This window comes from Penicillium maclennaniae (assembly GCF_028827695.1).
Source record: "Penicillium maclennaniae strain IBT 15551 chromosome Unknown utg000008l:1.0-3552695.0:1.0-3555053.0, whole genome shotgun sequence".
NCBI lineage: Eukaryota > Fungi > Ascomycota > Eurotiomycetes > Eurotiales > Aspergillaceae > Penicillium > Penicillium maclennaniae.
In genome coordinates, this window is record NW_026623220.1 from 387680 (window position 1) to 414149 (window position 26470).

The following is a 26470-nucleotide window of genomic DNA, read 5'->3' on the forward strand; positions in this document are numbered from 1 at the left end:
AGAGAGGACGGAAGTAACGAGGTTGGTGATGGATTGAGCTATCTGGCTTGAAAAGAGCAATACAAGAGTTTTGAGCTATTGACTGCAATAAGCGAAAAAACCACGGAAGAAAATAAAAGAGCGATAAGGAGTATCAATATACTCTGCAGTCCCTGAAAAAAGGCCTGGTGACCGCACCAATGATCCCAATATTCATGCGTTCGTATCAGGGAAGGAAGGAGAAGCTTATATGGTATAGACAAAAGCTTGTTCGCCGTCTTCATTGTCAGCACCGCCATCAAGCAAATTTTGTTGGTGGAGATGCGACGCCATTATGCCGCTGAGAATAATGATAGTACTCGCGCAACAAATCACCACAATTGACCCAGGAGTATAAGTTGGAGCGTCCTGAGAACGGAAGACGGTGGAGCCAATGATGCCTCCGATGGCACCAAAGCTCAATTGCAAGCCTGAGCTAACGCTGCGAGTCGTTCGTGTCTGCATATTATTCTGACCGAAGACGACGATCATGGGGCCGTTGACAAGCGACCCCCCGAGAGTGAGAAACAGGCCAAAATATTGAGAGCCTGTGTTAGGACCCCATCGGGTCAGGATCATTCCTACGATCACATTTAAAGCAAAAAAGGCTATAAATGGCGATCTCATACGATGTCGGTCGGATAGCCAGGAAAGGGCGACGGCGAGAATGACTGCATAAAAATACGGCGGAGTCGTTAGAAGCTGGCTGAGCGCCCCAGAAAATTCCATCTTCTCTTCAAGGATCAGAGGTATGAAATACGCCATGCCGTACGAGGTGACAACGCAGAGCATGTACATGATAGCGAATATCCAGATTTTCCAGTCGCCGAGGGTCCGAATTATCAACCGAACCGTCAACTTCTCCTCAAGTTTCTCGTCCCGATCCTGCGCGATCAAATTCACGATTATATCGCGGTGACTCTTTGATAGAAATCTCGACGTTTCCGGATATTCGTCAAGAATGAAGAAGGCCACGATACTCACGAGTACCGTGATTGTACCCTCGAGTATGAAGATCCACCGCCATCCCGCGTAATTTGGGACATTAATGCGCGAAAATGCATATGCGAGAACGCCAGAGAAGGCAGCGATGAGGGAAGCGCCGGTGTTGATGAGAGTTAATCGCTTCCCAACGTAATAGCGTGGGTACCAGGTGCAGACAACGGATATCACGGTAGCGAAACATCTATAGATGTCAACACTGTAAGTACGTAGGACCGGGGAACGCCGTTACCCTGCTTCAGAAATGCCCATAAAGACGCGCATGGCCAATAGACCGGCCTGATTGCGAATAAGGCCTGAGCCGAGAGTGAATAGGCCAAAATTTATACAGATGAAGGGAAGCCAGTACCGCACAGAAGTTTTGCTGAGGATGTAATTGCTGGGCAGAACGCAAAGAGCGTAGCCAGGGAAGAAAGCCAAGAGCATAATAGAATAATCATACCCCTTGAACTCTAGCTCGGTGGACATGCCTACCACGGCCGCGAGACCCATGTTGGAGCGGTCAATATAGGAGAATGAGAGCAGGACCATCATTATTGGGATGATCAAAACATCCACCCTTCTCACGGCATTTTGTACCTGTTCTTGGCTGGCAACAAGGCCAACACTCTCTGATTTAGGTTCTGCATATTCTTCGCGCAAAGTCTCTGCTGTGACTTCACCCAGGGCCGTCGCAGGCATGGTCTCTTTCGCAATCGAATGCTCATAATCAAGCTCAGTGGTAGGAACTGACATCGGTAAAAATGATGGAAAGAAAGCCACACTGGCTAGAAGGGAAAGGCGGGAGGTGCCAGAAAGAAAGCAGAGTTGACTTGGGGATCGCTCCATACTATGTAGCTGTGGAGCGCATCCTTAGAAAATCCCTGACCCAGAAAGCTAGCCCTTAGTCACCCTCTATCGTGCCACGGCACCGGCTACTAATCCTCTGGTGTAATTAACGGCCACTGGCAGTGGCTAGGCGCATCCTTGGCACTGGAATGAGTGCCGATACGCAAGCCGAGGGAAGGCGTACCTCATAGCCACGAGCCAACAGAATTTTCGGTCACCACAGACTCTCTTGGGTTTAGATGGCCTTTGCACAGTTTGCGGGGTCATTCCTCGTTGATTTTGAAGCAGTCGAATGACTCAGGACTGTGCCTCCCCTCGTCCACCGCCTCGGCTTGCCTAGTATAGCTTCAACTTTTGCGTTCAGCAGATTACCGCCAGAAAAAAGGGCTTAACTGACTTACTTGTACACATGCATACGATTATCTAAACTTGGCTTTTCGTATCCATCGCTTATCCAGTGAAAAGTGCAAGAGGTCATTTCTATTCTGCTTTCAACGCTGCTGATTATATCGTGACAAGAATAATACTACCCAAGCTCAAACCCATAGTATTCAAACTGCAGGTAACTCAGTTCGATTTATTAACTTGTGTTCAACAGTAACAAACCGCATATCAAAGTTTGGACAGGCCAGTCTTTTCTTCTTTGAAATTCTTCACGCGCTGAAAAGCTGCATCCAGAGACTTTTGTGTCTTTGAAAAGTATATATGGCCAAAGTCACTGCTTGCTTGGCCACTGATGGTCCGAGCCTGTATGCCGTGGCTGATCGTACCTGCGCGGAGATATTGGAAAATCGTAGCGGTCTCCCAATCCTTGCCTCCTCCGTCGTTGCGAAGGTCAAAGCCTACAATTTGGGCATAGTGCCCCAAGAGCTCATCCATTTCTGGTATACCGTTAGAGCCCTCGAGTTCTGGTTTGTAAGATGACTCCGATGAAGATGAATCGGGCTGCGCGACTCTAGCATAATCATGGAAGAAAGGGGATACAAGGAAGACGAGGTCCATGAGAGGATGGCCAATTGTCGATAATTCCCAATCGAGGATTGCAATGACCCTTGGCTCCGTAGGGTGCAGGATCTGAAGAAACGAAATGTTATAATCAATACTACTAGGAAAATTGTGTATGATCAAATACCAGATTGTCAAATTTGAAATCTCCATGCACAATAGCATATCGATCACCCGGCAAGTTGTTTCTGACGTGGTCAGATATTTCATCATATCTTGGATGAGCCCGGCCAAGAGTTGTCCCCGTCTTCCTATCTTTTACCGCAGCTTGTTGGGCTTCGATGCGGCTCCAGGTTTTGCAGTGACGGGCATAAAAGTTGGATTTACTTCCGTACTGCTCAAGGCCAATAGCGTCTGGATCGATCGAATGAAGCCATGACAGAGTCTCAATAGCGGAAAACCAGCTTTATCGTACTAGTCACTTATTGGTGCCATGTAACACGGAATGTATCAGGACTCACGCTTTGCGTCTATCAGCTGGGGAAAGCTCTTTCATTTCCATGTCCGTGATAATCCTTCCATTTACAAACTCCATGACCTAGATTAGACAGTGAGCTTTGAGAATTTCATTCTGTGGTTGGTTTGCTTTCCCGTTCATCAACTTACGTAGAAGGCGGTTCCAACGACCGAGGTGTCCAAGCATAAATCGAAGACCTTGGGTACCGGAAAGCCCTTGACCATGCCAAGTGCTTGGAGAACCTTGTATTCCCGATCGACTTGATGTGCTACAGGACTAATGATCGGCCCTTGTGGTTTCTTTCTGAGGATGAATCTTGTGCCACTAGACGTGTAACGTTAATCTTTCGTCATCTTGTGCCGGACGATTGATTGCCGCACTTACGCTGCATCATCGAGAAAATAAGTTGGATTGCTCTGACCATATCCGATTTTCTTTGTCACGATTGGTAGCTGTAGACCGGGAATCTTTCCAGACTGGAGTAGATATCTCCCTAGGGCCCTGTCATCAAGGTCATGACGTGAACCAGATCCAGGCGATATACTAGAACCCATTTTGGTAGGATCAAGCTCCTCCAAATCACAGTCAGCGATGCTCCTCTATGTGCAGGGACAGTGGTAGTTATCAAGGGGGGGTGCTATACAGCCAGTAATCGTGATGACCGGTCACTATAAAGAGGAAGTACTAGGGGTAACTGGATACCCGAGGCCCAGGCACAATTTCCTCTTTAATGTAAGACCCGGGTCAAATTAAGGCCAAGAATACACCTTGCGGTATGAGGAGCAGACAGATCCCGTGATGAGAAGGGTTGCCGAAGAGGCCGAGGGCCACAGCCCAGCACCCCGTCTGCAACCCACTTTGGACATGGCTCTGAATTTATTGAATTGCTATAAGGCGATATATTTCCACGGCCTTCATACTCTTGATACTTTCAAGACCATCTGCATATTTTCTACATCTAAACATGAACTTCGAGCTGCCTCCAGACGTGAGAGAGTACCTTTCGCGTATTGATACTTTCATCAACGACAAAATTCTACCGTTGCAGCACAAAGACGACAATAATCGCTTTTTTGACCACCGCCGTGAAGCCTCACGCACGCAATGGAACAACCAAGGTCTGCCGACTGAGGAATGGGAACAATTACTTCGCCAAGCCAAGGCCCTCGCGGACCAGGCGGGCTTCTACCGTTTTGCATGCCCCAAGGAGTACGGCGGATCGGGCAGTGATTCGCAAAATCTATACATGTGCGCGATTCGCTACCATCTGTCCTCGCATCCAGTGTATGGGGGCGGGTTGAGCCTGGCCAATGACCTTCAAAATGAACACAGCGTTGTGGGTAATAATCCCTTCGTCATCATGATATACCATTATGGTACCCCTAAGCAACAGAAGGAGCTTATCCCCGCCAGTATCAGTGGCGAGCTGCGAGCTACTTTTGGGTTAACGGAAAACGAACACGGCTCAGACGCGACTCATATGGCAACGACTGCAAGGGCCATCACGCTGCCCTCTGGTGAACCTGGATACGAGATTAATGGAAATAAAAAATGGCAGACCGGCATGCACAATGCAAAGTACTGCGTTATATTTGCTCGAACCTCAGGCAAACTTGGTGCCGCCAGAGGCATTACCGCGTTCCTTGTTCCTTCGGGGTCTCCCGGGCTGACCGTTGTGTCCTACGAATGGACGCTAAATATGCCTACCGACCACGCCACAGTGAGACTGGAGAACGTTCAGGTCCCCGCCTCTGCTGTTTTGGGCCCAGTGGACAATGGACTTGCCATAGCGCAAACATTCACCCATGAGAACAGAATTCGTCAGGCTGCCTCAAGCTGCGGGGCAGCTCAATACTGTATTGATCGGAGTGTGGAGTACGCCAACAAGCGCAAGGTGTTTGGAAAGGCTTTATCCTCAAACCAGGCCGTACAATGGCCCCTTGTGGAGCTCTCGACACAGGTGGAGATGCTGAGGCTCTTGATTCTCCGAACAGCAGTCGAGATGGACCAAGTCAGGGCCACTGCCATGGCTACCGGAAAGGCGCCATGGGAAGCAATTGAGAGACAGCTTGGGCACAAAATTGGAATGTGCAATTATTACGCCAATCGCCTCGTTGGAGAAGCCGCCGATCGAGCCATTCAAATACACGGTGGTGACGGATATTCAAGACATTACCCCTTTGAGCATATATGGCGGCATTTCAGACGGTACCGCATCACCGAAGGAAGTGACGAGGTGCAAATGCGAAAGGTGGCAGCATATCTATTCGGCTACAGAACAACAGGATTAGAAGAGACCAAGAAGAACGAAGCCAAATTGTAAATAACACCCTGTCATGAGTGGACTAGAAGAACGCGCCTGCAGCGACGAGACGCACGTTGGTATGGGCAGTCACTTTCGGGTAGTCACTTTCAACTAGTGAGAAAAACGTATTTCGTGCAAGCAAGGCAGACTATGGTCAACTGAATGAATAGCTCAGCTATCTAGTGAACCAAGATGAAAGCCCCTCGCACGGAGAATCATCGTCGACGCACAGCAACTGGACGCCACGAAGACCGCCATATATAGAATTTTAGGAAATACAAAGCTCTAACTTTTGCTGTATGGCTGCGCATTTGATTTCAACATATATTTGATCGATCATTGGCTGTACACTTTGACGGCCTTTCCATCGAGAGCCTCTTGTATAAATTTGCCAATAGTTCGACCCTTGAAACCTGGATACAGGTCGTCAAGAATCAGGTATCCTAGGTATCTAGCACACTCTGGAGTGTTATCACCACGTATACCCCACGAATTGTAGTACTCGTATTCGGCCAGCGCTTGGTTGATGCCAGCACCAGGCTTCCTTGCTTCAGCAACCTTGGCCTCAACCTCGGCTGCCGGAACCTATGGATTGAAATTGTTAGCCGCCGGTCACAAGGTAGCGCTATTTTGTATGGAATATGCTTCTCTACCTTGGTTATCTCCAGTTTTTCACCAGTCATGGACTCAACCAATCCAAAAAGTTGGTTTTGCGTTAGGGTTTCAGTGAAGGCGAAGACCTTCTTATTTAGGGTACGTGGGTCGCTAATGATCTTCGCAGCGTATGTTCCCACGTCACGGACGTCTGTCAAAGCGGATGGAACATCTCCAGCACCGAAAATCTTGTTCTGCGGTGCCAACAGACCGTAGTCGAAGCGGCCGGAAGGGATGCGTGGGAGTGCGATCTGGTACCACCACCCGACATCAATGACGGTGTAGGGAAGACGGAGACGATGGATGTGATCGAGTATCTGCTCTTTCTGTCGTCACTTTGTTAGGAAAATCAATTTTCGAGAGTTTCCTGGTTGGGCGCTCTCACTGTATCACGTAGCTGCATAATCCCTCGTGGTCCAACCGTGGCCCAGAAGCAGGGTACGTATCGTTTCACACCTGCGGCCTTGGCGGCATTTGATAGATAAATCTCATCATTAAGCGACTGGTAGTTGATGGTAGAGATAACTATGTCCACTCCTTTCAGGAGGTCGACGAGATCATCGTGGGGCCCTTGAAGATCTGCCCCGACGATCTTGACCCCGCGAGCCTTTAAACTCTGGACGGCGGGTTTCTCCAGGGAAGGGGGACGTATAAGAGCAGTAATATCCTGAAGGTCATTTCATCAGCAAGAAAGATTCAGGCGAACTGGGTTGTGGCATTACGCACGTAATTGACGTCTGAAGTGACCAGACCGTCCACGATGGATCGTCCGGTTTCGCCTGTGGCGCCGACAATTACAACTCTCATTTTCCGCTGCAGTCGTAGCTAATGATATTATTTGACTAGGAAGTCGGAGGCTTCACTTGATGCATAAATGAATTTTGAAGAAATTCGATACTGCAGCCTTTAGCGAGGTTGGTAGGATTTAGTTGACGACGCGATCGTCACCTCGGCTATCTAACCCGGGTTCTCCATGTCGGCAAAACATAAATTTTCGGATTTGTCGGAATGGAGGACGTATGTTGGTTCCCTTAGAGGAGTGAAGCATATGACGAAAACTGTTACCCACGAGAGATTCAATAGAAAAAAAGCCCTCATTGCAGCTGTTCCATTCAGCTTACATAGAGAGCTTACCAGTGACAAGACAGTCAATGTATACTTGTGAGAAGCATCGGAAGACAGATTAGTCGCTTGGGTGGCGAAACGCGCGTACCAGGGCTCATATGGAGGAGAAAGGTGAGAGCTGGGGATAGAAGTCTTTGGAAATAGCCGAGCTGGGTACACGAGAAGGGCTCTGTAAGGCATGCAGGAGACTTCAATCCACGTATTTATATTACGAACAGCATGGCAGGAGCAGCAAGGTCAGGCGGAAGATGATGATCGGTGAGCATCAACGCCGGGCCCAGAGCCTGCAGGAGTAGTAGGAACAAGCACGGAACAGATCATGATAATATGATAATACTAGCGAGCGACAAGGAAGAAGACCATAAGGGTGGTAGATATACGAGTAAAGTTTAAAGACGAGCTCCTGGGGCGCTGTCAATCCTGGCACCTCCACCTGAGATGCACAGCTTGCCGGTCTCTTTGATCCTTGTTTGAAATATCACCACGCTACCATCCTTCCACATCTCCGTTGAAAGAGTCTGGCCCGGAATGACCGTGCTGACAAACCGAACTTTGATGTTTTTGATTTGCCCAAAACGGGAGACGATGTGCTTGGTACTTATTCCAAACGTGCAAAGCCCGTGCAAGATTGGGGCTTCGAAGCCGCCAGCCTGGCTGACGGCGGGATCGACATGCAGAGGGTTTCGATCTCCATTCAAGCGATACAGGGTAGCTTGATCGACGGATGTCTTCTCTTCTAATGTAGCATCTGGCTTACGATCGGGCGCATAGTATGTAGCCGATGCGTCGTTGCGGGAAGACCGGACAGCGGGACCACCGAAGCCACCAGACCCGCGGATGACAAGTGAGAATTCATTGTAGAACAATTCTTCCCTGGTCATAGCATCAATTGTCAGCGTGCTGACGATGACAACGCTGTTTTTCCCCTTATCCAGAATATCCTGGAGCTTGGAAAAGGAAACAAGGGTTCCAGATGTTGCAATGGGGTATTTGCGAATCTCTAGAAAATGCTCTCCATGCAGAAGCATCTTGTGAGAGTAATTTGGAACCAGGGTCTCCAGATTGAAAGATCTAGAAGCCATTGTGCCTGGAATAACGCCAAAGGATGGGAGAATCTGGAAATCGCGATTTTTCTCGTACACGAGAGGCAGTTGGGACGACGTAGCGCCAAGAGAGATGTTGTAAAGGATGGCATCTTTATCCGAGAAAGTCATTCTTGACTCGTGGGCTTGACCATTTTTGGCTTGTTCAATCAAGTCCAAATACTGCGTGTGATTTGAGGTAGACCCCTGAGTACGAGCGGCGCGGTTTATATTCTCGAGGATGCGTTTCCGCAAGTCGGAAGCGGCCTCAGGGTTACTTGTCTTTCCAATGGTGAAGCTTGTGATGTCTTGCCAGCGGTTTGAGATTTCCTCGGGTGTGAGATGCTCATTGACAGGGAAGTCAACTCCATCGGATCGTTGAAATCTTGTCCTCGCTTGCCACCCGCATCCAGCTTCGAAGACCTGCCCAGAGGCTGCTGCTGGGGCCTTGTCAGAGCATAAGAGAATCACTATGGGCGCGACAAAATCTGGCTTTCTGCTCTTGACGACCTCCTCGCTCAGAACGGACTTTGTCAGCTGCGTCCCCGCCGAAGGCGAGATACAGTTGACCTGAATGTTATACTTGCGCCCCTCCAGGGCCAAGGCCCGCGAGAATCCTATGATTGCAGTTTTCTAGAGTGACCACAGTCAGTAGAGCACACTGTAAGATGGTCTCGGGGCAGGCTTACAGCAGCAGCGTAGTTGGTTTGACCATAGTTACCGTATATTCCACTCGTGCTTGTCGTGTTCACAATACGGCCGTATCCCTGCTTGACCATATATAGATATGCTGCCTTTGAGCATTTGTATGTGGCCCTCAGATGAATGTTAACCACTTCATCCCATATCTTGTCTGTCATGTTCTGAAATGACTTGTCTCTTAATATTCCTGCGTTGTTGATGAGAACATCAATCCTTCCGAAGTTGTCTATAGCTGTCTTGATAACAGCGTCGCCGTCTCGGCCGATGATGTACTGGGAACAGCCGTTCCTCCGAAAGCCCGAATCTCATCGACGACCGTGCCAGGGTCCATCAGATCGTTCACGACGACTGATGCGCCTAGCTTTGCAAGCTGTATACAGTATGCTCGGCCCAAACTGCAGCGGGAACATATGTTAGTATGCGTAGATGCATGACTATAGCTGTACTCACCCTGCCCCTCCACCCGTCACCACGGCTACCCTTCCTTTGAAAGCGACATCCACCCCAGGCTCATTTGGCGGAAGCTGTTGTGCCTGTTTTAGCTTTGCGACAAGGTCTATCGTGGTGGTCGGGTATTCGACGTTGTCGAAATTGTTGATAGTAGCCCAATTAGCCAAAACCGCTCCAGGGGTCATTGTCTCATCGCACTTGAGCAAAGCACCCTGGGATCTCTCCCACCGTATCTTGGAAACATGGCCCCCGCCAGCTTCAAAAATCGAGCCGTTCTCATATTGGTTTCTGGGGTGTACGAGAAAGGAAACGAGCGGGACCACCCACTCGGGTGTCAGGTGCTCCAGGAGCTCTGTCGGCATGACGGTGGCTGTCATTCGGCTGGTAGCAATGGGCGAGATGATGTTGGTTAAAATATTGTACTTGGCTCCCTCTTTTGCGAGCGTCTCGCCGAATCCTATCATGCCTGCTTTCGCGGCAGAGTAGTTGCATTGTCCAAAATTGCCATACAGGCCCGCTGCGGACGAGGTAAGGATGACCCGACCGTACTTCTGCTTGCGAAAGTGCGACCATGCTGCCTGAGTCGTTTTGTATGCTCCTCTGACATGCACTGCGATAACGGCATCCCACTGCGCATCCGTCATATTCTTGAAGGTGACATCGCGCAAAACTCCCGCGTTGTTGATGAGGATGTCAATCCGGCCAAATGTCTTTACTGCCGTATCGATGATGTTTTTTCCTTGCTCGACGCTGTCGTAGCTTGCTACCGCTTGTCCTCCAAGAGCGATGATCTCTTTGACAACTTCATCTGCGACCTAGACGCGCCATGTGAGCTATCGCAGTAGACCAAACAAGCATTCGGGTGTCCGTCAACCTACCTCAAGGCTGTTACCCTCCCCTGTCAGCGATGTTCCGACATCATTGACCACGACCCTAGCGCCTCGAGAAGAAAGAAATAGGGCGTAGGCTTTTCCCAAGCCTGAACCAGCGCCGGTTACCACTGCAACCTGGCCCTCAAAGTTGAGATTCATGTTAGGCGTTTCTTCCAGCAATGAGCACTTTTAACACAGCAGAACAATTGAAAGCGCCCTCGACTGTTTGAGATGAACAATTACAGGATTTTATCTACTCCGACGGAGAACGATATGGACTCAGTCTAAATCCCGGCTTACTGAGAAAGTGTTTCGAGAGGTAAGGGGATCAGCTCTAAACCGAGGATGCCGGTTGGCCCTTGAATGAAACCCAAGGTGATATGGCATGTCGGGCCGCGGTCGATTACTGTTCCTAGATATACAGATTCACATAGCGTGATGGGATTTCCAAGTATCTCACGTGGAATTATTGTTTAATTCCATTAAATATTGGGCACAACCACCACCATTAGCCGAATGTGCGTGATCTACATATACTGCGCTTTATGAACACCGAACGAAACCCAACCAACAAAAAGAATACGAACATCATGTCTGCACTATGTTACGATCCAGAATTCGCTCAATTGGCGGGCGAATCTCTGACTGACCACCGAGATGTGATTCCGGTCGGTGACATCAAGAGCCGAAGAGATCGCATCGCGCAATTCATTGAAAAGTCACAATCTCAAGAGTTGCCAAAGGACATCAAGCAGCAGGTGCACTATAGCCCCTCATCGGACGGTCATCCAGTCGCCATCTATCACTTCACCAAAACAGGGACTAGCTCTGGGCCCGGTCCCGCGATTGTTCACATACACGGAGGAGGCTACACCTGCCTCACTGCCGCTGCAATGACCCCGACTTTGACCAGCTATGTCTCGATAACGGGCGTCCCTATATTGTCTATCGACTATCGACTGTCGCCCGAGCATCCGTACCCTCGCCCCTCGAGGATTGCTGGGAATCTTTACTGTGGATTCAGAATCACGCTTGGCAACTCAGTATTGACCCGCATCGGATTGCCATCATGGGCGAAAGCGCCGGGGGCGGGTTGACGGCGGCGCTCGCCATCCTTGCCAGAGACAGAGAGTTATCACCCCCGCTAGCCAAGCAGATCTTAATGTACCCCATGATGGATGACCGGACAGAAACGGACCATACCGGCGGACTTGCCGTATTTGCTACAGAGGATGTTATAACCGGTTGGGCAGCCTACCTGGGAGATCTGTATAAGACAGATAAGATACCGCCGTATGCAGCAGCGGTAAAATTGGAAGACGTGAGAGGTCTCCCACCTCTATATTTTGACTGCGGTCAACTAGATATGTTCATACACGAGGGGTCCACGTATGCCCAAAAATTCATCATGGCAAATATCCCAGTTGAGATGCATGTTTACCAAGGAGTCCCGCATGCTTTTCAACGCTTTGCACCAACCTCCAAAGTTGCTCAACGGGCGCTGGCTAACAGAGTTGCGGCAATGCTCAGTTTTTGATCTTCCTCCTTATTCTCCAGCAATAATGAATACTTCGAAAATCTACTATACGTGAATACAACTGTATCCCGGAGGAATGAAAGAATGAAAAGAAAAAAGAGAGAAAATCACACTGGAAAAGCTCCCATTGCACTTGGATCTCGGTATTCTATGTCTAGTTCAAAATGAATGGGTCTTGCCCTCGTGCCTCGGCAACCTGGGTAACCTAATATTGTCAATTCGCAATCAGCCATATATGTTTCCATAATTTCAAAGTCATCCAGGAATATAGACCACTTAGTCTACATACCTCAGCCATTGGTTCACATTTGATCTCCGTCATGACTCCGTCCGACGATGCACCGGCACCATTTTCTGAACCGCCGTGGCTGATGGGCCACGGTTCTCCATACTATACAGCCACGCACATCAAATGGCAAAAGGCTTGTCGTGAATTCATTTCAACGCATCTGGCACCGTACGCACAAGAATGGGAGACAGAAGGCAATGTTCCAGAGCATGTTTTCGAAACCTTTTCGAAGCACAACATGCTCATTCCGAACTTGCCCGCTCCTCTACCAATTGATCTACTGAAGTTCATGGGCATCAACGAGCTTCTTGGCGGTTTGCGGATCGAAGATTTTGACTACTTCCATTTTTCAATCTATATAAGCGAAATGCGAAGACCAGGCGTTGGAGGTCCTACATCATCACTATCCACAGGTATGGCTTATGGAATGCCGCCTATCATCACGTATGGCAGCCAGGAATTGCAGCAACGACTTCTCCCGGATCTTATCCGTGGGAGGAAAAGGATTTGCATCGCTATTACGGAACCGGGTGCTGGGAGTGACGTCGCAAGTATTTCCACCGGCGCTGTGAAGAGCGAGTGTGGAAAATACTACATTGTCAACGGTCAGAAGAAGTGGTCAGTATTTTATCGCCTGCAGTGTTTAAATTATTTTCTGATGAGTTTAGGATTACCAATGGAATTTGGTCTCATTATGCTACGATGGCTGTCAGAACTGGAGGCCCGGGAGCCAAAGGACTCTCGCTCCTGGTTGTGCCCCTGCTCGATAATACTAGTATCTCGATGCGCCGAATGAAGACAACTGGAGGCACTACCAGTGGTACCACATTCATTGATCTTGAAGATGTCAGGGTTCCCACGGAAAATCTTATTGGAAAGGTGAGTCCTCATAACATAGCCTCTAGTCACCTACGCGCCTCATCTCCCATATTCTATCTGGCATCGCGTAACAGTCACTTAATCTCATATAGGAGGGAGACGGAATGAAGATGATAACTCGAAACTTCAATCATGAACGACTCGCAATTACGATTGGGGTTACGCAAACGGCTAGGGTCGCGCTCTCAGCGGCCTTTGCCTACGTCCTCAAGCGTGAGGCCTTCGACAAACCGCTCATGGAACAAGCAGTGGTCCGGAATCGTCTTGCCAGGTGTGGCTCGGAGCTTGAGAGTCTGTCTGCCTGGGTGGATCAGCTTGTGTACACTATGTGTAAAGCGAAAGATCATGGGGCACCGCCAGAGCTTGGAGGCCTTGTTGCTCTAGCGAAGGCCAGAGCCGGTATAGTGCTTGATGAGTGTGCTAGATGTGCAGTTCTTCTTTTCGGCGGCAATGGCTATACTCGCACTGGTCAGGGTGAGCTAGTAGAGAAGATTTATCGGGAGGTTCCAGCAGCACGGATTCCAGGCGGGAGTGAAGACGTCATGTTTGATCTCGCTATTCGCCAGCTCGTCAAAAGCTTTAGAAATAACGCACATGCTGTGGGAAAGGGAAAGCTATGAGGTCATTGCAGACGCGTTGACCTTCATGGATTTATGTTATATACACCTACTCCTGTTGTGACTATGCCGTGCCATATCTAGCCTTGTGCCTAGGAAGTACCTCGGCAGTCCTTTCAATCGCGAAAGAGCTTCCAATATAGCTTGCACTGTGCTTGTTCGTTCGTATATTTCTCTGACATTATCTTGTCCTCTCCCTGGTTTTTCTTTCGGTATAATCCAGGCGTGTAGCTCATCAGGTCATCAGGTCGACCCCTGACCTGATGACCTGATAACCCACATTTGGTTATATCTGGTAATTACTAGTAGGCTACATAGTAATTTTAAAAAAACTAAAATTCCTAATTTGGTCATATGATCACGAAAAGCTCATCAGGTCGAAATTGGACCCACTTTTTTGACCTGATGAGCTTTTTGTAGTCACTACTAGTAGTGACTAGATAAATGGATTTTTTTATAATTTATCAAAAAAGTGTGTGACCTGATGACCTGATAACCTATATTTAGTTATAACTAGTAGTTATAAGAAGAATCTAGAAAGACTAGAATTTAATTAGTCTTTTCCAGTAAAAATATATTTTAGTCTCTATATAAATTTTATTTAAAGACTATATATAGATATATATATATATATATATTTAAAGGTAATATCTATAAGAAAAAGATATTAATAGCTTAATTAGGCTACTGGTAATAACTAGAAATTATAAAAAGAATCTAGGAAAACTAGAATTCAATTAGTCTTTTCTAGTAAATATATATTTTAATCTCTATATATAAATTATATTTAAAGACTATATATAGATATATATATAGAGAGATATATAGAGAGATATATAGAGAGATATATAGAGAGATATATAGAGAGATATATAGAGAGATATATAGAGAGATATATAGAGAGATATATAGAGAGATATATAGAGAGATATATAGAGAGATATATAGAGAGATATATAGATATATAGAGAAATTTAAAGGTAATATCTGTAAGAAAAAGATATTAATACCTTAATTAAGCTACTAGTAGTAATTAAAAATATAGTTTTATTAGATAATTACTTATTAGTAGTTTATTTATATTATTTATCCTTACTAGAAAAGACTATTCCTTTCTAAAAATAGATAAATACCTTAGTCTTTTAAAGATTTATAGTCTTTATAGAATAGGAATTACTAGCCTATTTATATTACTTATTCTTACTAGAAGAGATTACTCCTTTCTAGAAATAGATAAATACCTTACTATAGTCCTTTAAACCTTTATAAATGCCTTAGTCCTTTAAAGGTTTATAGTCTTTATAGAATAGGAATTACTAGCCTATTTATATTACTTATCCTTTCTTATCCTTACTAGTAATTACTAGTTATAACTAAATATAGGTTATCAGGTCATCAGGTCACTCACTTTTTTGATAAATAATAAAAAAATCCATTTATCTAGTCACTACTAGTAGTGACTACAAAAAGCTCATCAGGTCAAAAAAGTGGGTCTAATTTCGACCTGATGAGCTTTTTGTGATCACATGACAAATATAGGAGTTTCAGAATTTTCATTTTAAGGTATAAACTACTAGTAATTACTAGTAATCACCGGGTATAACCAAATGTGGGTCATCAGGTCATCAGGTCACCTGGTGACCTGATGACCTGATGAGCTACATACCCGTATAATCCCCCATCAAAATCCAGCTTGCCGTTTGCCGCAGGCTAAAGTCCCTCGGCAAAGCCTTGTCTCAGAGACGGTTGGTGAGTGGTTTAAACGTGGCAGCGTATCAGGAAAAGGTGTCCTCCCCCCGACCCGGCCCCCGGCCCCCGCTCCAGTCGCCATCTAAGGCCGGATGGGGCGGGCAAAACAATTTAGAATGATCTTTGCCTTTCGGCTTCCTCGAACGCCATTTGGTAGCACTATTCCACGGGGCGGAAACAGGGTTCCTCACTAAAACCTCGGTAATATACCAGCCGCTGAGGCGTCAAGTGCAATATTCGTCTATCTTTTCATATAGAGCTCACAGTCTCCTGCATGAATAGACAACCGCTTCCATCATCTTTATAGCCGAGCTAAAATGCCTTTCCAATTCGACCCCGAGTACGCTACAGCTGTCGAGCCACTTATCCCTTTCATATCGAAACGAGCTAAGCTCGCCATAGAGGATATCAAGCTCAGCCGAGACGCAAGGGAAAATGGAATAGCTCAATTCTATGGAGTATTGCCAGACTCGCCTGATGTGGAGCAGACGGTATATTATTTTGAAGCCGATGATGGCCATCAAATTTCTATCCGCAAGTTCAGCAGAAAGGGGACACCCACAGAGCCGGGACCAGTCATTATGCATTACCACGGCGGTGGTATGATATTGGGGTCAGCAGAGCTACAAGCCAAACCAATGGCGGCTCTTGTGAGCGAAACAGGAATCTCCATTTTCAGCGTCAATTACCGGCTAGCCCCGGATTATAATGGAGCCACTCCTGTAGAGGACTGTTATTCTGCCCTTGTTTGGCTACACAAGAATGCGAATGCACATGGAGTTGACCCGGCAAGGATTGCTGTCTTTGGAGAAAGTGCAGGCGGTGGCCTGGCTGCTGGTGTTACGTTGATGGCTCGAGACAGAAATCTCAAGCCTCGCATCGCGAAGCAGATTCTCGTCTACCCAATGCTAGACGACCGGACAACCGCTGCAGATGAGGCAGTGGAGCCATTGGCATTCTGGAAAACGGAGGACAACATCACCGCCTGGACTGCCCTTTTGGGAAACGATGCGGGTATATCCGACGCCTCAGTCTCACCCTATGTAGCCCCTGCGAGGGCAAAGAGTTTGGCTGGCTTGCCACCTACCTATATTGATGTTGGTGAGCTTGACATTTTCCGGAATGAGAGCATTACATATGCGACCAGATTGTTAGATGAGAACGTCTCTACCGAGCTTCACGTATATCCCGGTTTACCACATGCATTCGAAATGGTCGCACCTTTCATATCTGCAACTGCCAGGGCGCAGGGGAACAGATGCAAGGCAATGCTTTCATTTTGAGGATTGTGTAACATATTTTTGCAAATGGATAGGCAGTGCCCGCGTCATATCGACGGGCACCCGCTCGCCTCCCTGTAGCCTAGACAATGAGACAAATAAATACTTGATTAGGAGGTTACTAAATAATCTCAGCATTGAGGCGGTCCCTTTACTGAGCTGAGAATCTTCTAGATCTATAGAAGGTAGTTGCAGTCTGCAAAATTAGCGAGTGAAATGAGTTGCGGGCAGCGGAGCTCTCAGCTCGTCCTTACAGGATGAATAAATAATGTGTCCAAATCTGATTAGAAGAACGACTGGTAGCCAGTTTGATTTGCATGCTATTTTCTAGCTATCAATAATCTGAAAATAATCTGAATAGCATTGGTCAGTTAACACGAGGCAGCAACTCAACAGGAACAAAAAAGACGCCATGATCAGTGAAAAGTCAGCAAAGTGAGTACCACGATGTCTTTTCCATCAGTATGTAGACCTCTTCTATCGGATCTCAAAGTCTTCAAAGTTTGGTTTTGACACCATACGATGGTAGACAGCAGTATGCCATGGCGCGTTAACGCTCTGGCGACCGAATTCATTCACGTAGTATCCATGTCCATCCATCTCCCAAATTAGGTCCTTGGCTGCCTCGTCGAGTCTAGTGTTATATTCATCAAAGGTATCTTTGCGACACTCCATCGAGCTCTTATCATTCTCCAGTAAGTGGATGAAGCAGAGCGCCGTATACCGTGCCCAGATTTCGCCCACGAGTAGAAGCCTCCAGAGCGCGGTTGATGATTGGGTCCGTAGAAAGTGAAGAAATTGGGAAAGCCGGGCAAACTAAGGCCCATGTACGACCGCGGGCCATCTTTACTCCACAGGGATTGCATCGATGCCTTGTTTCGACCGACATACTTGCATGGCCAGAAGTACTGGGAGACCTTAAACCCCGTACCAAGAACAACAATGTCAAACTCCCGCTCCACACCATCCTTCGTCTTGATGCCGTTCACGGTGAATTTATCAATCTCATCGGTGACAAGTTCCACGTTCTCGCGTTGTAACATGTCGTAAAAGCCATTGTCGACGACTAGCCGTCGCACGAGAGGGGCGTGTTTTGGCAGGATCTTCTCCAGAAGACCTGGAACCCCCTCTGCCTTAGACATGATGTACTCGGTCAAATTCTTCTGCACCAAGTCATTACGTTCGTTAATAATACCGCCCTTGGCCTGCCAGTCCTTGTCGATGTTCTGCATGTACTGAAGTTGCTGAGAGGTCACATGAGACGAATAGCAAAACCAATTCCAGTAATAGGGCATATTCGCGAACATCCAGCGCACATGGTCATCGACTCGTGACCGGTAGCCGTCCATTTTCATGATCCAGTTGGGCGTGCGTTGAAAAACGGTGAATTGTTCAGTCTCGCGGGCGACGGCGGGGGCGAGCTGCGTACCCGTTGATCCTGTGCCGAGGAGCGCTACACGCTTGTTTCTGTAGTCAACGCTGCTATCCCACTGAGACGTGTGGAAAATTGGGCCCTTGAAGTCCTTGATGCCTTTGATATTCGGCTGGTTGGCTGTGGCAAACAGCCCGCTGCCACTGACGATAGCATTGCAGATGATAGTCTCCTCAAGACCATCAGCATGCTTCACAGTGAGCTCCCACTCGCTCGTATCCTCATGCCAGACAGCTTCGATAACTTCGCGGTTGAATTGAAAGTGATCCCTAATCTGGTAATGTTCGACCACGTCATCAAGGTACTTCCGCGTCTCACCAGCAGATGCGAAATACTCAGACCATGGGTAGTTCTTGAAGAATTTAAATTGGAAGAGATAACTTGAGGTGTCGACCCGCGCATCAGGATACGAGTTGAGAAGCCAGGTGCCACCGATAGCTCTCTGGCGCTCCAGGACCTGGAAGTTTAATCCGAGTCGCTTGAATTGTACAGCAGCAGCGATGCCACTGATACCACCGCCAATAACCACCACCTTGAATTTGTCGATTTTATCGGCCGAAGGCTTCTTGTCTGTCCATTTAGCATCTCGAGGAAATTCCTCGTACGCCAGCTCCTCATAGTGATAGTCGTACTCGCACTCGGGGACGGGCTCATCACCGAAGAGGTCGGTTAGCTTTTTGGCCTCGGCCTTCGATGGCGGTGGTGGGATGCAATCACCCGGCGCCCGCGCCACTAAGTAGGCGAATACTTTCTCTTTCAGGGCCGGAACATCTTCTTCTGACAGGACGTGCGCAAACATAGCACCGCCCCGAATGGCGTGGCGCCGAGTGCGCATGTTGGCCAAGTCAGGATCCCCAGTAACTTGAAGTAACGCAAGTCGCAAGGCGTTTAGGTTTGACTTGTCAATTGCATCTTTGATAAAGGCATGGTCGACTGGCTTTGTGCCATTGACAGTACCATTTGCGTGTGGCGCCATATTTGGCCACTAGTGGACGTGCAGTGGATCTGTGGAGGGAGTTTAAATGTCTCAAAATTCGTGAGAAACACCACCCAGACTTAATATAGTGATGAGGGTGATTTGCGAGTGTCCAATCTTCTTTTCAGCAAGGGACAAGCACGTAAGTGAAGATATACCCGACTCCAAATGTTGCAAGGAACAGGCCGAGGACCGAGGGTATTCCTGGAACCGTAATAATTTTATGCATTGTGCAGAGTGGAGGCTTTAGAGATAGACCTTTGTTGGACAGCCCAAAGTGCTCAACCTCTCAGCCTATTTTTTGCCCTTCGGGCCAAGGGGCCCGGACCCCTCATCTGCCTCGGATACTCATATCCAAGCTAAACATTATGACACCCTCCAGCGAATGTCACCTATAGCTTTTCAACAGTAACTCAATTGTGAGAAATTAAGGGTAAATATTCTTTGCGTTCGGGTTGTTGTGACTTTCTCTGCAGCCACGCGGTGCGCTCCCCAGGATGCTTTTCACCTCCAAACACCCGGATATTGAATGTATTTTCACTATCCTGCATTGTGTGTTGCTTGACGAACCATTTCTTACACTATGAGCAGATCCAACCGACTTGACCGTATGGGAATGGGCTTTCGAAGATCCAAAGTACTCGCCTTTGTTCAACTATCCGCCGAATGAGATCGCTGGCTTCGTCAATGCTGAGACTCATGAGCGGCTTTCCTTCTCCGCGGTGAAGGAACATGCAACCCATTTGTGCACAGCGTTGGTCAGAAGGTATGGTTTGCAAGTGTCGGATACCGTGTCCTTGTTCAGTCAGAACACAATATGGTATCCGGTGGGTCTATTTGCCATTTTGAGAGCAGGTATTTCCACCCAGAGGTCCTGCCTTAAGAGCAAAAGCTAAACACGGAAAATCCAGGTGGAAGAGTGAATGGCGCATCTCCTGCATACACCGCAGGTGAGATGTCGCATGCTCTTAAGACTGCGAACTCCAAATACATCATGACAGTGCCCGACTCCATCGCTGTATCCCTTTTGGCTGCGAAGGGGGCAGGGATTCCCAAGGAGCATATATTTCTTCTAGAAGGGGAACATGAAGGTTTCACAACAATGAAGCAGCTCCTACAGATCGGCAAAGGCTATGGCGAACATGGACAGAGTCCCATCTACCGTATCCCTGCAGGACAGACAAACGACATCTGTGGTTATTTAAACTTCAGTAGTGGAACTACCGGCCTGCCAAAAGCAGTGAGACACCGCACCCCAATAATACTGAAATCGCCTCCTGACCGGTATCTACTCTAGGTGATGCTGTCTCATCGCAATGTGATCGCTCAATGTCTCCAGCTCAAAGCTGTAGCAGGGGCCGATAGAAAAAGATATCTAGCCAGCCTACCGTTGTTCCACAGTAAGGATCCCAAAGGCTACATATAGATAAAACAGCATTAACAGACAAACAGTTAGTGGACTCGTGCGTTTTCTTCACTGGCCTATTGCTAGTAACGATGAATGTGTCATGCTTTCACAATTCAGTATCGAAGGATTCCTCGACGCCATCGTCCGATATCAGATTACCGACCTTACACTCGTTCCGTCCATTATTATACGACTCGTACGTGACCCCCTTGTCGGCAGGTATGACTTGACTTGCGTTAAACGTATCGCGTGTGGCGCTGCACCCCTGGGGTCGGAGGTCATTCAGCAGCTCAGGGAAAAGATGCCATGGACAGGCTTCCGGCAAAGCTATGGCATGACAGAATCATGCTGCTGCCTTACAACCCATCCGCCGGAGTTCTACAGTTATGATTATGCCAATAATTCTGGCACACTGCTGGGCTCAACAGTAGTCAAGATCATTGATGTGAGCACTGGCAAAGAGCTAGGTCCCAACGAAGCTGGTGAAATTCTTGCCAAGGGCCCCCAGATTGCTCTGGGCTACCTCGGAAACCCGAAGGAAACGGCTGAAACCTTTGACACTGATGGTTTCCTCCGTACTGGAGACGTCGGTGTGATCGATGACCAAGGCTTTATCCGTATTGTTGATCGGACTAAAGAGATGATCAAGGTCAAGGGTCTACAGGTCGCACCGGCTGAACTAGAAAATATCTTACTAGGCCACCCAAGTGTTGGCGACTGCGCTGTCTTAGGGATACCTGACCCTTATAGCGCTGAGAGACCGAAGGCTTATGTTGTGTTGAACCCCAATATCGAGGCCAGTGACTTAGTCGGTAAGAGTCTGATCCAATATGTGAAAGAGAAGCTAGTACGTTACAAGTGGATCAAGGAGGTTGAGTTCATCGCGGAGATACCGAAGAGCCCAAGTAGTAAGATTCTGAGAAGAGTCCTACTCGATAAGGAGAAAGAGGGAAGCAGGGGATACGTCGTGAGGGATATCTCTGAGCGGCCGAGGTTGTAATTACAATGTTACTCATCAAATAGCTATTCATCTACAGTCCGTATATTGATCCTGACCCAGTATTACTTCCTTGAGCTTTATTTTCCTAGCTTCTCGATGATAGACCAATTATGACAGCCTTTGAAGGCCAGTAATCTAAACCAGTCAAGCACCTCTATGTCCTCCTGTATACTAAGACAGTAAAATACGTCGAGCAAGGTCGTAATGGGATCAAGTTACTGTCAGGGACCAGCATACTTCAGGGTTAGGGGAAATGAGACTTGCGAGACGAAGTCTTCATTTGTTACACTGGCCCTTGCAAACGGATGTAAACCAACCCTCGGCAGGACTAAGAAAACTTCGATACGCTAGATGGTCAACTTCTCCACCTTCACTAATCCAATCAAAGGAGGGGCGAGGCTATTGTAACATGAATCTGTCTTCCGAAGGTCAGAACGATCGACCCAGATCCCTCGGTAATCCTCACATTATTTTCAGCTCTCTTTCCAAATTTTGCCAAGGGTATACCGTAGTTTTAGCTGTCGCTATATACATTGAAGGCCCTCCCCAAGAATTTGCTGTTTATACAATCAACTTTTGATCATTCTCATACGCCCTGGAATTGATCGGACAATATGTCTTATGCAGGAGAGACTGCCTATATCACCGGTATTAAAGCACTTTTGCGAGAATGCTTCAACCGACCCATGCTAAGAAATATTCTGTAGGGGGTGCCAGCGGCATCGGCCGTTCCTTAGCTGCGAGGCTGTTGAGCAAGGGGTACGCAGTATCTAATTAATGGAAATAAGAGAAACCGCGCTAATACCTGATTTATAGGATGAAAGTTGTGATTGCCGACCGCAATATCGAAGGGGCAACAGAAGTCGCTCGCGAGGCTAATCAGAGAGGACAAGTCGCCTGGGCAGTTCAGGTTGACGTAGCCGACTGGGAGTCCCAGCGTAAAGGGTTTGAAGACGCTATCGACAAAGTCGGTAGGATCAATTACGTATTTGCCGTGGCTGGGATTCCAGAGTCATCCTGGCTTCCAAATAGGCCGAAAGCGACTGAATTCGAGAAGCCGAACCTGAAGGTGTTCGAGGTCAATGGGACTGGGCCCCTTTATACCGCCGCGCTGGGCATTCAACACTTTCGCTGCCAAAAGCCAGACAAGCACGGGTACCGTGGAAAGCGTAGGTTACTTAAGCTCGTTCACTACCCTACTGTTCTGTGTTTACAACTAATTTTTGTCTTGCAGTTGTGTTGGTGGCCTCTGGATGCAGCTTCTACTACATCCCGTCTCTACCTATTTATACTGCTTCAAAGCAGTAAGTCATCCCAGCTAACTGTTTACCGCCAAATACGCTCTAACGCATTCTTAGTGCTGTGATGGGCTTCGTCCGTTCGTTCGGCAAATACTTACCCGATGAAAAGATCACCCTGAACGCTATATGCCCGAACATAGTCAAGACCAACATCTCTACTGGAGCCTTTTATGACCAAGCAGAGGCCAAGGGTCTGCTGATCAGTGTAGATACTCTAGTGGAAGCTTTTGAGTCTCTGCTGGGTGACAGTGATACCTCCGGTGAGGCGGTAGAGATCTTGCCTGGCGATGAGGGGTATAGAATCAAGGAAATTCCCGAATATACTAACGACAAGTGCAAAGAAAGCGTGGAAATGACATCGAACCGATCGCACGGGTCATTCCAGTTCCACCAGCCCATTTTGGAGTAGCCTCAAGCCAAATGTTGGATGGATGTCCCAGGTTGACTGTTCTTGACCAAATCCCATATTACAAATACTACTTCAATGAATCGTCTCATTTTTGGAGCTCTGATCGGTCCTCAATGGTGACGCGAGTATTGGCGTAGTTGTATGTCCAGGTGGTTCCTCGATTCTTCATAATGGCAAAATAAGTAATTTCTCAATCATACATGTGATCTTCATAACCTTGAATCAGACCTTAGTTGTTGGCGTATAATTTTTAATGAAAGCGACAGTATAGACAAGCTGCATCGTGGATTCAATGCCACATGGCCATAGATATCTGGGTAGTCTCTGGAGCGCGTTGTCCTTCTGATCCACGTGGATTTTGACCAGTTGAGCAATCCACTCTGTTGAAATTAGAGTCTACCTCGGCAACGTATGTCAGCTGACTATTTGGTGGTGGATCACCTGAACTTTTAGTCATCAACGTTTGGTTAACCCTTACACCGCCTTATACCCCCTTTTTGCCAAGACGTCCGTCCAGACCATCCAGAGCAATTGATAAGCGCTTAAGAAGCACTTTCATATCCGTTATGCCTGCAACATCCAAGCCTCCTATCCAATCGGAAGATTACGGAGACTATAATGAGTAAATTTGACTGGTTAAGCTGGGCAAGACGCTACGAACAAATAACGTCATGTCACTACAAGCGGCGAGATTAGGTTATATTACTGTTCATTGTCAGGATGCCTGGTATTGCTATTTGCCTCCTCTTTAGGAGAAAGCCCAGCTGGTATGTATGGTATGGAAAAGGTCACGACATTGAGTCTCGCCGATGTCAAGCCTCGTCACCAAACCACAGATACCTAAAAAACAGCTGGAAAGTATTCTCGCTTGTCACAGGGGGTGGCCTTCAGGGCGACGCTGACGCCCAGCAGCAGTGCTGGGAGGTCCGATAGGTTTGTTGCCGTAGGGTGTGACATCGATGCCCAGCTCCTGTGCTTTAATGCGAAGAGCGAGACGAGCTGAGTGGAATCTGCTGAACGCGAACTGGTGGAACATTGCATACAGGCCTTTCTGGGGGAGAGGACAGTAGTTTACGATAGATTCACCCTCTGGGCCAATAAAGAAGGCATTTCCCTTTTCCCAACGCTCGTGACACTTCTTTGCCATTTCATCTCCCATAATTGCTTGAATGGCGCCCTTGGTCTCCATATAACCAGTTGCGAAGACGACGATATCTGCTTGTTGGCGAGTGCCGTCCTTGAAAATAACGCCATCATTGGTGAAGCGCTCAATCTCCGAGTGTAAAAGGTTGATCTTCTTATCCGCAATGAGCTTACAGCAACCGGTATCCCAGTAAAATCCCCCTTGGTCAAAGTGGAACATTGAATAGGCACCACCACCGTGATAACCATCATGGAGGCGATATCCTACTCTTCTGAGGGACTCCAAGAGGTCTTTGTCCAAGTCACGCGCAATGATCTGTCCACGAGGTAAGAGCTCATACTGAACGGGCAGCGATTGCCGTAAGAAAGTAGACTGGTCCAAAAGCTCGACTGGCAGGCCCCCTTTACGATTCGTCAATTCACGGTCCTTCATGAGACATCGCACGCTCTTATCAACCGACATGACATGTGTTGCACTGCGTTGGATCATGCTCACGTGGCAGCCCTTCTCATACAGTTCGTAGGCAATGTCATGTCCAGAGGTTGCGGCACCTACCACCAGACCTCGTTTCCCTTTCACATTAGGGTCTGATTTATACCGGGATGAATGAACAATGGTGCCACCGTGTTTTTCGAACTCCGACATTCCCGGAACCTCAGACACCGTTGGTAGTGTTCCAGAAATTCCCGTAGCAATGAACAAATGACGGGGTTGAAGGACTCGTTTGCTACCGTCCTCTCGCGTAACGGTGATGGTCCACTCCCCCAGTTTCTCATCGTAAAGCGCGTTCTTGCCGTCGATCACAGACTTCGTCCAGATATTGAGGTTCATTATACCAGCGTAATGCAGTAAGAAGTCGGCGAGCTGCCGCGCAGGGAGGAAGACTGGGAACCAACTTGGGAAGGGGACACATGGCATATGATTTGTGAAGGTCGGCCCATGCAAGGAAAGCGAAGCATAGCGGCTTGCCCAGCTATAGCCAGGTTTGTCTTCTTTCTCGATAATAAGGTGTGAAATTCCTAGGACTTTGAGCCGAGCAGCCATGGCCAGACCAGTTTGTCCGGCTCCGATGATCACGGCCGTGGGTTCAAAACCTTGCTGGCCTTCCACCTCATCTCGCCTGAGCTCTGGATAGGTTCTTCCTTGTCCCAGAGGATCTTGCAGCTTGGCGGGCTGGTAGCGCATTTTATCACCATGTTCAGCGTCCCACACCTGCAACTGTCTCCACAGCTGTACCGATCGAGTACAGCTTCCACGAATCGACCTCTGCCAATTCTGCCGCAGACCCTTCCTTGGCAGCCACGGGACTAATGCGTGCTGCACCAACACCGGTGCCATGTGCAAATTCGAACTCTATATGGAACAGAATAAACGACAGATCATCCCCAAGATTCTCCCTGGATGAGGGAATCTGGCTATGGAGTCGAATATTCTTGAGCTCTGTGACTAGGAGCCGCTCTTTAAGCATGGGTCGAATGGTCTCATGCCCATGAAAGGTCCTAACGTCCCATGTCAATAACATGACGTCCTTCCAATAACCATCTTCACAAATAAAGCCTAGAATGGTATCGACATCCTGCGATTCAACAGCTGCGGCAAAGCGCTTCACGAACGATGCAACGAGCTTGTCGACATTCACGGCGACATAGTCCGGAGTAAAGCCAAGCCGATCATTAGTAGGAAGCACCGGCCGTTTGATATGGCCATAATAAGCCAGGGTTTGCGACAATGGCACACCAGCCCATCCGATTGTGGAATCAGCGTCGGGTGTACGAATTGCCTCGTCACTCCAGTCAGGCGTAGGGCTCTTCGACATGATCGCTCGTAGATTTTGTTCGGGGTATATTGTTTGGTTTCGTGCACAAATATTTCCTATGCCTTATATTCAATACTTGCATCGATTGGTGTTGTGCCTACTTGCCTCGGGCCGGCCTCCAGACTCGGCCAGC

The 26470-nt window shown here is 47.9% G+C and overlaps 12 protein-coding genes across 12 annotated transcripts; 6 read left to right on the plus strand and 6 right to left on the minus strand.

The window, feature by feature from the left end:
- Positions 1 to 225: 225 nt before the first annotated feature.
- On the minus strand, positions 226 to 1755 carry N7477_009144 (uncharacterized protein; the record flags this gene model as incomplete). The annotated part of the gene is made up of 2 exons (XM_056970805.1): positions 226 to 1204; positions 1253 to 1755. The coding sequence occupies 2 exons, from the start codon at positions 1753 to 1755 to the stop codon at positions 226 to 228; spliced, it is 1482 nt and encodes a 493-aa protein (XP_056817784.1).
- A 705-nt stretch (positions 1756 to 2460) lies between these two features.
- On the minus strand, positions 2461 to 3864 carry N7477_009145 (phosphotransferase family protein; the record flags this gene model as incomplete). Its single annotated transcript, XM_056970806.1, has 5 exons — positions 2461 to 2922; positions 2981 to 3257; positions 3315 to 3391; positions 3460 to 3634; positions 3695 to 3864. The coding sequence occupies 5 exons, from the start codon at positions 3862 to 3864 to the stop codon at positions 2461 to 2463; spliced, it is 1161 nt and encodes a 386-aa protein (XP_056817785.1).
- A 410-nt stretch (positions 3865 to 4274) lies between these two features.
- Positions 4275 to 5633, plus strand: N7477_009146 (acyl-CoA dehydrogenase family protein; the record flags this gene model as incomplete). Its single annotated transcript, XM_056970807.1, has 1 exon — positions 4275 to 5633. The coding sequence occupies one exon, from the start codon at positions 4275 to 4277 to the stop codon at positions 5631 to 5633; it is 1359 nt and encodes a 452-aa protein (XP_056817786.1).
- A 318-nt stretch (positions 5634 to 5951) lies between these two features.
- N7477_009147 (uncharacterized protein) lies at positions 5952 to 7076 on the minus strand (the record flags this gene model as incomplete). Its single annotated transcript, XM_056970808.1, has 4 exons — positions 5952 to 6200; positions 6269 to 6595; positions 6655 to 6936; positions 6996 to 7076. The coding sequence occupies 4 exons, from the start codon at positions 7074 to 7076 to the stop codon at positions 5952 to 5954; spliced, it is 939 nt and encodes a 312-aa protein (XP_056817787.1).
- Positions 7077 to 7783: 707 nt separating this feature from the next.
- N7477_009148 (peroxisomal multifunctional beta-oxidation protein) lies at positions 7784 to 10659 on the minus strand (the record flags this gene model as incomplete). Its single annotated transcript, XM_056970809.1, has 5 exons — positions 7784 to 9109; positions 9166 to 9404; positions 9452 to 9573; positions 9629 to 10443; positions 10507 to 10659. The coding sequence occupies 5 exons, from the start codon at positions 10657 to 10659 to the stop codon at positions 7784 to 7786; spliced, it is 2655 nt and encodes an 884-aa protein (XP_056817788.1).
- Positions 10660 to 11090: 431 nt separating this feature from the next.
- Positions 11091 to 12037, plus strand: N7477_009149 (alpha/beta hydrolase; the record flags this gene model as incomplete). The annotated part of the gene is made up of 2 exons (XM_056970810.1): positions 11091 to 11476; positions 11545 to 12037. 2 exons carry the CDS (start codon positions 11091 to 11093, stop codon positions 12035 to 12037), a joined length of 879 nt encoding a protein of 292 aa, XP_056817789.1.
- A 320-nt stretch (positions 12038 to 12357) lies between these two features.
- N7477_009150 (acyl-CoA dehydrogenase family protein) lies at positions 12358 to 13825 on the plus strand (the record flags this gene model as incomplete). The annotated part of the gene is made up of 3 exons (XM_056970811.1): positions 12358 to 12944; positions 12995 to 13205; positions 13298 to 13825. 3 exons carry the CDS (start codon positions 12358 to 12360, stop codon positions 13823 to 13825), a joined length of 1326 nt encoding a protein of 441 aa, XP_056817790.1.
- Positions 13826 to 15888: 2063 nt separating this feature from the next.
- Positions 15889 to 16854, plus strand: N7477_009151 (alpha/beta hydrolase; the record flags this gene model as incomplete). Its single annotated transcript, XM_056970812.1, has 1 exon — positions 15889 to 16854. One exon carries the CDS (start codon positions 15889 to 15891, stop codon positions 16852 to 16854), a length of 966 nt encoding a protein of 321 aa, XP_056817791.1.
- Positions 16855 to 17328: 474 nt separating this feature from the next.
- On the minus strand, positions 17329 to 19259 carry N7477_009152 (flavin-containing monooxygenase; the record flags this gene model as incomplete). Its single annotated transcript, XM_056970813.1, has 2 exons — positions 17329 to 17605; positions 17683 to 19259. The coding sequence occupies 2 exons, from the start codon at positions 19257 to 19259 to the stop codon at positions 17329 to 17331; spliced, it is 1854 nt and encodes a 617-aa protein (XP_056817792.1).
- A 497-nt stretch (positions 19260 to 19756) lies between these two features.
- On the plus strand, positions 19757 to 21667 carry N7477_009153 (acyl--CoA ligase; the record flags this gene model as incomplete). Its single annotated transcript, XM_056970814.1, has 5 exons — positions 19757 to 19790; positions 19851 to 20114; positions 20171 to 20499; positions 20557 to 20659; positions 20712 to 21667. 5 exons carry the CDS (start codon positions 19757 to 19759, stop codon positions 21665 to 21667), a joined length of 1686 nt encoding a protein of 561 aa, XP_056817793.1.
- Positions 21668 to 22281: 614 nt separating this feature from the next.
- Positions 22282 to 23377, plus strand: N7477_009154 (uncharacterized protein; the record flags this gene model as incomplete). Its single annotated transcript, XM_056970815.1, has 5 exons — positions 22282 to 22315; positions 22375 to 22426; positions 22484 to 22836; positions 22902 to 22971; positions 23026 to 23377. 5 exons carry the CDS (start codon positions 22282 to 22284, stop codon positions 23375 to 23377), a joined length of 861 nt encoding a protein of 286 aa, XP_056817794.1.
- Positions 23378 to 24248: 871 nt separating this feature from the next.
- N7477_009155 (uncharacterized protein) lies at positions 24249 to 26337 on the minus strand (the record flags this gene model as incomplete). Its single annotated transcript, XM_056970816.1, has 2 exons — positions 24249 to 25694; positions 25732 to 26337. The coding sequence occupies 2 exons, from the start codon at positions 26335 to 26337 to the stop codon at positions 24249 to 24251; spliced, it is 2052 nt and encodes a 683-aa protein (XP_056817795.1).
- Positions 26338 to 26470: the final 133 nt, after the last annotated feature.